The sequence below is a fragment of the Pavona decussata genome, unplaced genomic scaffold (genome assembly GCF_977016875.1).
Source record: "Pavona decussata unplaced genomic scaffold, jaPavDecu1.1 SCAFFOLD_8, whole genome shotgun sequence".
Lineage (NCBI taxonomy): Eukaryota > Metazoa > Cnidaria > Anthozoa > Scleractinia > Agariciidae > Pavona > Pavona decussata.
Window position 1 is genome coordinate 1,546,192 of NW_028145431.1, and position 10,173 is coordinate 1,556,364.

A 10,173-nucleotide genomic window follows, 5' to 3' on the forward strand; every position below is an offset into this window, starting at 1 on the left:
TGAAGAGGGAATGCTACACGCGCAATGGAACAAATCTGAAGAGGGACTTTTTATATTTGCTCATTTTATCTAGGAGACAGAAATTGGTTACCAGTTCCGATGGAATGGCCATTCACACATTTTTGAGTACCCGGGCTTATATAAGCCTCTTTACCAAAACGAGGTCATAATTCGCAAGGCAATGAAATTTCGTTTCCATTGAAAGGCTGTGCACAATACCTCGCTTTATAAAAGAGCCTAAAAGTAGTTCGGAAATGACGTAGTGGGTTCGTGGTTACTTCATTCCAACAATCTTAAAAGTGTTCAAAGGGTCGTTGTGCACTTAGGATTCATGTAACTCAGGACAAATTCATGACCATTCATGAGCGCAGCACCCCTTTGAGTCCCTGCCGCCGTCACCCAAGATCATTGAAAATAACAAAGAAGACCGTAAAAAAGGCAGTCAATGAGAAAAATTTCTTACTTTGTATTTTGTAAAATAAATTAAAAACTGTACAAAGCTATAAAAATATGTAAAACCTGAATGGTTGCAGGGTACAACATTTCAAAATTAACTTCATTATTCAAAAAAAGTATCGTCTTATATATACTTATAAATCTCGTCTAAAATCTGTCCATTGTTTCATTACAAATTAATTGCCTCCTACAGGAAGACAATGCCTTTTTCCTTGACCACTGACTTTAAAAAATAAATTCAACTTCCCAACGCAGAAGAAGAGTTCTGCTTTCACCGCACACCGCTGAGTTCTCCGCCGGAAATGACTTTGAACGGTACTGACTTTACTTCGATCCGAGTAACTGTTGAGTCCACTTTAGACAGCGAGGCAAGTGTCTCCGTGTGGTTTTATCGTTTTTCGGTTGTTAACCGCGCGGAAATTAGGACGAGTCCGAAAAAAAGGGAGAACCGCGCGGTAAAAAAGCGAAAGGCTCACAAAACCAAACAGAAACGCTTGCTACGTATGCTAAGGCCACTCTCAGCAAACACTGTACAACTGCTAGTACTGGGAGAACTAATATCGTTCCAGTGTTGACCATGGTTGCCTCATCTGTACACATTGCGGATCTTCAGGATCAGTACTGATGGAAGAGAGGCAAAACAAGGTCTCTGAATTCTGGGGAAAAAAGAAAAAAAAGATTTTGGTAAAGCAGTATTCTGCGAGGAAACTCATCAAAGGAATTGGTCAGAATAGGAGTTTCCTTACTTTAAGTCTCTTTATCAAGGTGAGACACAGTTACTCGACTGTACAAATTATTTTATATATGGAAGTTCGTTTCCAGGTAAGTAAAAACGCTTCCAGAATCTTCGTTTCTCTCGATCAGTCGTCGTGATAAGTACTTCATGTATAAGACACATTTTGTCCCGGTGCTTGTATCTGAAGTACCTACGTCATAAACAGGAATGTGATCGATAAAGAAGGCTCTCAAGTTGCCACAAACCTTGAAAATTAACATGGCCATCCCCGTCAGGGTCTGCTAATGCAAGAATGTCCTCTATTTCACCCTCTTCTATCTCTTGGTATCCGGGCATTTCCTTTAAAGCCTCTTCAAGCTCATAAAGTTTAAAGAATCCCTTCTCCTCCCGGTCGAACACTTCAAACGCGTGGAACAAATCCGAGTCATTCTGCTTCGATGACGTGATTCTGGTGATTATCTGAATAAAATCCAGGAAAGATATTTTGTTGTCTCCTGCAGTGGAGGAAAAAGGAAAAAAGGAGAACTTTCATCGCCGTACATTACACTGTTCACGGTTGATGTAAAAGATCAAACATACGAGGAGAAGTGTTTCATTCGATTTCCAAACGCTAAGAATTGGGTTGGAAAAACGAGCTAGGCGCAGCCGAGATTTTTAACCATGCAACTTCGAGGTGTTTTTAAATTGATGAAACACTATTTCGAGCGTCTGATATAGGTTCTCAACCATAAAAAATTCTTGGAGAAATTCAAAGCAAAAGTTTACCAAATTTTATGATAATTAAGATCACTTTTCCAAATCCCCTTCGCGGTAGTGATTTCATTTGCTTTCTCTTCATTAGTTGTTAATGAGATTGAAACTCAGTGTATTGTGACATTCACCTTTCACGTTTGCAACCTTGCGTTACATGATGATAAAATTGTATTAGACCCTTCACGTCACACAGCATTGCGTTACACCCCACACATTGCGTTACATGTCTCACCTCCCAGTTTTAACTCAGTGACAATGACATCCCTGTCGGTTGCCGTAAGATTATGTCCAAGTGAACGACACAATTCCATAAGTTGTTTCAGAGATATTTTGCCATCTGCTGTTCTGTCGTATACTGAAAATGCTACTTTGAATTCTGAAGAAATAAGAAACAAAGGCAAATTTATGGGAATTAGGGACTTCTGTAATACGGATTGCATTCGATCGACATTCACTTGTCTTTCAGTGGAAGAAGGAGCAGCTCTTCTATATCCCGCATACATCAAGCTATGTGCCCCTGGACTCCCGCTTGGATACAATATGGCTCATCTTTTTGAAGTCACCTAAATTTCATAAACACCACTTCGCACGGTCTTCTGTTGATAAAAATGGCGGAAAATTGAATAAAATCAGGAGGCCACACCTTCCAACTGTTCTTCAGAGAAAGACCTTGCAGCTCTCCAAGCTCTTTTCTTGCGATCCCTCTCTGAGCTGTCATGCTGCAATTAACACAAACGCTAGTGAATTTCGCCCTATCGTTGTTATGATGATCGTGTTAATGTTGCTGCTGCTGCTGATGATGATGATGTTGATGATGATGATGATGATGATGATGATGATGATGATGATGATGATGATGATGATGATGATGACGAGTGTTCAAATGTCCAAAGGAGATTGGAAAAGCTAAGGAGGGTTATCAATGCTGGTAATCTCTACTCTTTTTTGTGAGATTCTAGTGCATTGAAAGTGGAGCCGTTCAAGAGAAATGGCTCAGTAGGAACAGTAATGGCTTGCCAACAATGGGGCCTGCCGGTTCTTGCCTTGCTTCTAGTCTTTCTCCTGGTTATGGTCAATTCTCAAATTCCAATTCGATCGAGATGTTGTACAAATTAGGTTGCTTTCCTTCTCTAAGTATTATGTTTTATTTATAAGTTGTTCTCCAGTGCTATGCCGTAAAATAGAAGTCCATCTTTGACATTCTCTTCAAAACATGAAAATAACAGTATAAACGTCTGCGGCCACAAGGAACTACCTCGTTCCATGTCAAAACTCGTGCAAGATTAACCCTTAAAACCGTAACAGTGATCAGCATCAAATTTCTCCTTGTTATATCAATACTTGTTCAACTCAGGCTGAGGATTGACTCAACGTGAATTTTCTTGATATTTTATTAACTTGTCCCCACCACTTTTATAAGAAGAGTATGGGGACAAGATAGGGGAATTTGTTATTTGATATGAGGTGTTAAAGGGTTACCTCATTGTGATCTGCTTTCTTGATGTGCAGTCTTACTCTTCTGTCTGCGGCTCTGATTTGATCCAAAGCAAATCTCAACGCAACGTTTCGCACGTTTGTACCACCAATCTGTTGAAGAATGAACAGTTAAACGTCATTCTCTCCAGCTGCTAAGAAAAATTAGCACGCTAAGGCATGCAGTAGGTTGACCCACGCCTTTTACACTGACTTTCAAAACTCATTAATGATTCAAAGCCCATTGACCTATCAAATGGTCGATATGAAATGGTTATATCGATAAACCTCCTCCTTATTAGTATGCGGTGTTTTATCAGCTAATAAAACACTTGTCGTTAGTATGCGGTGTTTTTCTCCTATGCTAATTTCCAACGTTCACAAAAGCATATTTGTTATGAACTCTATTGACACACGCTTTTCCAGGAATGTTTTCGAAGCCGTTCAAAAAACTCGCAGCACGTGTTTTATCGGGTCTAAAACCACTCGGTTGCGCCTCGTGGTTTTAAATCCGGATAAAACACTGCTGCTCGCTTTTTAAACATTACCTCAATTCCGTTTAGATCTATCGGAGAGGAATATTAGGGGAAGAACCGTTATTGAAAAAGAAACTTTAAATCCATAGGTAAGTGGTACTAGTCTACTTAAAAGTTTGTAGAGAAACCAGAGAACCACGCAAATATTAGGTCACAAAAGATAAACCAGAAGACGAAAAAAAGAACAATAAACTTTCTGATACATTGAGCTTGTCAGTTACCAAGGCAACCACTCTTAATCTTGCGCACTTGCTAACAGTTTTTATGAATCAAATATTAAGAGTTGTCAATTGAGACGACTGAAGATTCAGACCATGTCTTTGGCTATTTATTATGAGCATGCTCAATTGCTAATACTGTACCTTTAAAATCTTGTCTCCAGGCCCAAGAACTTTATGCAATAAACTTCCTCTTTTGACCGTTGTGATAAAGATCCCCGGATCACCAGGAACAACGGGCCTGTCTCTCCCGCCGCTGATCTTCAACCCCAGCTTGCCAATTCGTCCTAAAATGATTGTTGAAAACAGATAATTTGTAGTCGTTACGAGGCGAGTATTCGAAAAATTGTGGTAAAATGAAAACAATGCAGTATTAATTTGTATACAATTTAAAAACCTTGAAAGCATTAACAAAGAACATGTGATAAATTGAGAATTAATTTCAAAATGTTCTAGCTACCTTTAGGACCGGTTGAGATTTCAACAATCATTTCGTTCTCTCCTGTATTTTCATCTTCATAAACTCGAACCTCTGTATCGTCCTGTCAGAGACAAAATCAAGACCAGCGTGAGACTACCAGACCTGAGAATTCCGCTCTGCCTAATGGCGGTATTTTATTTCATGATATTTTTTCATCTTTTATTTCAGTATTTCTCATCCCTACTGGTAATGATGATAGTTATCATTATCATCATCATCATCATATCTATCTCTTAATGCACTAATCACCTTCCATTCCTCCAGAAATTCGGCTAAAACTCAGTCACTTATGTAATCATAGCTTCGTTGATACCCTTGTTACAATTTAGAAGTCCTGCTGGTACACAATATTACCCTTCAAATGGATTTCGCAAAAAACCCAACTACTTGGTGACCAGCGGCTCGCGATGACGGTTCTATGTTCCCCATCAAAAGTGCCTTCAATAATTTCAAGTAATGAACTGAAAAAAGATCACATTACACACCTTTGAAACTGGAATCTTCAGGATCTGAATCTTGGCCACTTTGTCCGATGCTCGCAGCAGATTGAAGAACACGTGTTGTGGAACATTTGTGACGTCAACTCCGTTGACCTTAGAAAGGAAAAAAAGAAGTTTCTAATAAGATGGGTTTTAGACCTATTTGAAATTGTCAAGAAATTACCAGCATTTTTGTCTATTTCTTCCACCAAGAATTAGAAGATTCCTCCAATCCGGAGAAAGCAAGTTTCTCGACGCTCAGGCATTTATGTGACTGTCGATGCGCGTGCGCATTCACTGTACTTATGCATGGACACAGCGGCAAAATGAGTGCGCATGCTCTGCAGATTTATGATTCGAGCGAGAATCGATTACGAATTCTCCACTTCAATCGCCGAATTCGCACCTGTTAAAACAATATTTGTTTTTGTTGAATAAGATATGTGATGTGAAGTTCGAAGGAACCTTTCCTGAAAGCGACAACCTTGTCTATTTTGATTTGGGCTTATCCACGCGAGATGAGAACAAGCAATGGGAATTTTAAAAATGCCGCCATTTTGCCCAGTAAGATTGCTCACACGTGACGAGCATGCGCACTCATTTTGCCGCTGTGTTCCTCGTGCGTATTTCAAACGCTTTAATCAGCCTGTACCTTGAGAATGTGGTCTCCAACTTTCACGTTATATTTCTGCAATATACTCCCATCCTTTATTTCTTTAATTACGATTCCTGTAGCTCCGTCAACTAATCTTTCATCTCGCCCTCCTTGTATCTCAAAGTCCAGAGGTAAAACTTCTCCTAAAAGAACAGCAAGGAGAGAAACAAAATAATCAATATAATCAATGTGAACTAAATACGAAACCCTAGCTCAATTATCGATCAACTGATATAGAACTCATACCATTTGAGTCTGGGAATGAAATCCTAATTTTAGCAAGATATCGTGATCCACGGTGTCGAAGGCTTTTTTGAGGTCTATGAAACATAGACCTTGATACATGTTGGTTTGGATAGCATTGACAATGTCCAGTATAGCACATTGAGTCGAACGCCCTTTGCGAAACCCGTATTGGGAGGAGTATATGAGATCATTTTTGTCAATGAATTCTTTCATTCTTTTAAACATAATTTTCTGAAAAATTCTATTGTAGTTCGACAGTAAAGAGATTGGTCCGTAATTGTTTGCGTCTGTATCGTCACCACTTTTAAATATTGGAGTGATTTTAGCCATTTTTAGTTTGGAAAGTTATATTCCCAGTTTAATAGATGTGTTGAATATTTTCGAAATCACAGGGGCTATGATGTCCTTTGCGAGTTTTAATAGTTTGGTAGGAGAAGAATACAAGCCATATGATTTGTTGTTTGAGATCAAATAACAGTCATAGTCGAGTAGCCATAAACCGCGCAAAAATGCCCTTGTAATGGGAGACAACGTCCTTGAAGGGTTTCTCGGACAATGGAGGAGGCATCCTTGCTAAACATAAATAGTACGCAATTCGTTATACGAATCTCTTGATTTTCGTTTTGAAATTTAAACTTATTTCCAGGCTTGCTTTCGAGTTCTTACCCTTGATACCAGCTGGGACCTTAACACTGATCTTTTCCCCTCCGTCCAGGTTCGGCTTTGCTTCTCTTTCCAATATTTCTGTTCCTCTGCCAGAATCGCTGGTGTTCTCGGCGTCCACATCTATGCTTACTCCGGCCCAGGAAACCATTTTGGAATTCGAAGAAACCTGCGACATTTGATGAAAGGTACTAGCAGTCAATTCACTGCAAGTCTCTAGTGAGTATCTGAGGGTAAAGATGTGCATTGTATGGAGGTGTAAGGAAGGTATATGCAAGGTGTATGCAAGGGTTACATTTTCTGTCAAAAATGAATTATAAAGGGTAACGGTTTGGGCCTCGGGGTGAAGCTTTCCCGTATAAAAATATTTATTAAGTACCCCTCCCTCCCTCCCCCTATTCCCCCCAGGCTGTGAGTATCCTAGCTGCCAACTGTTTTGCTTGCTCGCTTACATGAAGTGGTTGGCTGAAGGTGAGATTCCAAGAGAGCTCGCGAGAAACATTTCACGCGCATGCTCCCATGATAAGATATGATAGTCATCAGTGATAAGATGGAATTGCAAGAAAGAGTGGAGTTAATAAGATTGAGTTGTTATTATAATTTCACTGAGGAAACGTCTGTGATGCGAGGTTAGAATAGGCAGCTTAACTTAGATAATTAATTAATTTTGTTAAATTCATGGATGGTGTGATAGTTAATTGATCCCTAATTAATGTCAAGTGATTTATTTCGGAATAAGTTCCGTTGAATTTCACTCATCTCTGATTACATATCGGGGCTCCCGTGTAAGAACTGAACAAGCCTTTTTTTCGTATATAGGGAATATTCACCTCATCATCGTTCCTTATGACAGCATCTATCTCAACATATTGATCAGCAAAGCGCAAAAGGTTCTCAGCCGTGCGGCGGGAAACATTTCCTACATCGACACCGTCAATCTAGGAAGAAAGACATACCGGGAAAAATGTAAATGACGGAATAGCAGTGCTTGTGAATTAGACTTTATGTTTTACATTCATTTTGTCCAAACTGAAGGAAGTGAAATCACGTAAGACAAAGAGAGAGCTTTCATCTCAGTGGGAACCAGAAGAACGCAAAGTAATGCTGTTTACTATAAAAATGGAAGTTAACACACCATATGGCTTACATTACGGGTTTAGTCAGTGACGTAAGTTAGAGAGTGATTGCTTTTTGCTTCCTCAGCACTAACTAGAGTTGATTGTTTGGGTCGAAATGAAACCCACGTGTTCCTTCGGCGTTCGTTTTGAACTGGATGTTTGGTTTATCAACAGAGTTGATAACTAAAGGTAAATTGGCCACCGCAAAGAGATTCCAATGCGGACGTTTCGATCGCTAGCCCTTAGTCAGAGCGCCGAATACGAAGGGCTAACGATCGAAACGTCAGCACTCGAATTTCTTTACGGTAGCCATTTTACCTTCAGTTATTTGCTCCCAAACATTTGTTTCTAATCCCCACCGACGCAGCAAAGCAGTTTCTTTTGAACTTAACCGCCTTATCCATTCGTTTTAAACTGGGACAAATTAACACTACATGTAAAGTTACATACTTGCGCCTGTTTTACTTTTTCTTCTTCTTCTTCTTCGTTTTCTGAAGCTTTGCCGGTTTGTTCTTATTGTTGTTTGTATTTTTTTTTTAGTGCCAAATTCATGTTTAGCGGCTGCGAAATTCATGCGTCATTTCACGTCATCTTACATAACCAAGTTTGTATATCTAGGAGAATAAGCTGACCTTTGTTATTTGACACCCTGGTTTCAAATAACTATCTGCCTCGCTCCCAGGTTTTATCCACACGATGAAAAGTCCCGTATTACCGGGGATGTAAGGATCATCCACACCGCCAGCAATCTCCACATCCGGGTGACTGATATCACCTGAGAAGAAATAAATACATTTAACCGGCATTTTTGAAACAGGCAGGGATCTAATAACAACTGATAGCTATAGCAGTTATTTATCCACGATAAAAAATAACAGCAGTTGATGTTGATGTCCCATTTCTTTGGTATCCTATTTTAAAGGTTTGGAATGGGGAAAGTTACCTGAAAAAATTGTACATTTGAGCACAGATTTTTGGGCTTTCAATTTTCATACAAGCTCCGATTACGCCTAATGCTTTTTGGGCGGTTTTCAATTGAGCGTCGAAAGTAATTCGCGTTTGCTTGGGTTTTGCTTTACAGCGATCTGTGATTGGTTGGCAAACTTGACCCAATTTCTCAACCAAACCCAAACCCGGTAACTTGGTCTTACATGTCTTCCCGCGCTTTGCGACGGTCACATGTATTTGTTTCGAATTCTGATTGGTTCATTGTGCTGTTTACTCTACTGTGATTGGTCGAAGTAATTACTTTGGAGTTTGGTTTCAGTTTTCCGACACTCAGTCTTAAACCGGTTTAACACCATGAAAATTATTCCAGCTGATCATTTTCCCAAAATAACGATAGATAGTTTCCAAAAAACTATTGGTTTAACTGGCTTAACAACTGTCAACAGTTTACGACTTCTTGTGCATGGCCACTCTGTCTTGTGATCTTCGGCCTTTTATCGTGAACATTCGTATTTCGTTCGAATTTGATCGCTAAGTGCCGTTTTCCGATCTCATCGAAAGCATCATGTCTGAACCTCACTCAAAGACAATACTCTAATTAGATTGATTTGAAAAAAGTGCATTCGAATTCAATAAGAATTATTTATTAGTTCACTTCACATCTAAATCTAATGCAAAGTGCAATATTTGTTCAGTCTCTGAACAGTTTCCGCATTAACAGGAAAACAAACTAAAAGACTCAGAACTAACCTTTTGGGCCAACAGCAATTTCCACACAGCGAGTTACGCCATCTTGGGAATTTGTGAAGGAATCTCCATGAGGTGAAGATCTTGATGTCAAGAAAGCTCTGAATTTGCCTCTTCTTAAGGCGAGCATTGCGGTGAACAGACAAACACCTTACTGTAAAAGGTTCTAAACACACCAACCCATATTTGCAAGCCTTCCTAAATAGATAAATCGCGTTGAGAGTAAATAGCTGAGTTATATTCATCAGATGTTTGTTGTATTCGTATTGTTTCTTCGTGGGAACAATTGAACTTACCAGAATTCTTACAAACGAGCAAGAAAGGAATTTTACCTTCTTTCATGCAGTCTCCTCTTGTTTCTCATCCGTACTTCGTCATTTCGATGCAGAGCAACGCGATTGACATTAGCTGAGTGGCTTCATGACGTCTTAACGTTGTTTTGGCAAAGTTGAATATAAGCTTTTGTCCAAACTCACGGAAGCTTGACTTTATATTGTTGTTATTATTCTGTCTCTTTTGTGATTTGTTAATATGACTGTTGAAAAAACGAAAACCACTATTTGCATATCGCCTAGTTCCGCTTGTTTGATATCAAGCCCGCGGCAATTGTATAGAGATGTTACTGAACTAGCGTAAGCTCCGTGTTTGGAAATATTTGTCGCGT

At 39.4% G+C, this 10,173-nt stretch overlaps 1 protein-coding gene across 2 annotated transcripts; it reads right to left on the reverse strand.

Annotated features, from left to right (window-relative positions):
• Nucleotides 1-441: 441 nt before the first annotated feature.
• On the reverse strand, nucleotides 442-9,979 carry LOC146488809 (uncharacterized). 2 transcript variants are annotated; one of them, XM_085113884.1, is made up of 14 exons: nucleotides 9,842-9,979; nucleotides 9,513-9,707; nucleotides 8,447-8,589; nucleotides 7,527-7,634; nucleotides 6,700-6,865; nucleotides 5,785-5,930; nucleotides 5,139-5,246; nucleotides 4,633-4,714; nucleotides 4,317-4,459; nucleotides 3,425-3,532; nucleotides 2,589-2,664; nucleotides 2,178-2,321; nucleotides 1,438-1,686; nucleotides 442-1,112 (listed from the first exon to the last, which is right to left on the reverse strand). In XM_085113884.1, exons 2-14 carry the CDS (start codon nucleotides 9,637-9,639, stop codon nucleotides 1,072-1,074), a joined length of 1,641 nt encoding a protein of 546 aa, XP_084970010.1. In that variant the 5' UTR covers nucleotides 9,640-9,707; nucleotides 9,842-9,979; the 3' UTR covers nucleotides 442-1,071. The 2 variants fall into 2 exon arrangements, with proteins under 2 accessions (XP_084970010.1, XP_084970015.1); XM_085113889.1 differs by lacking the exon at nucleotides 9,842-9,979 and adding an exon at nucleotides 9,806-9,822.
• Nucleotides 9,980-10,173: the final 194 nt, after the last annotated feature.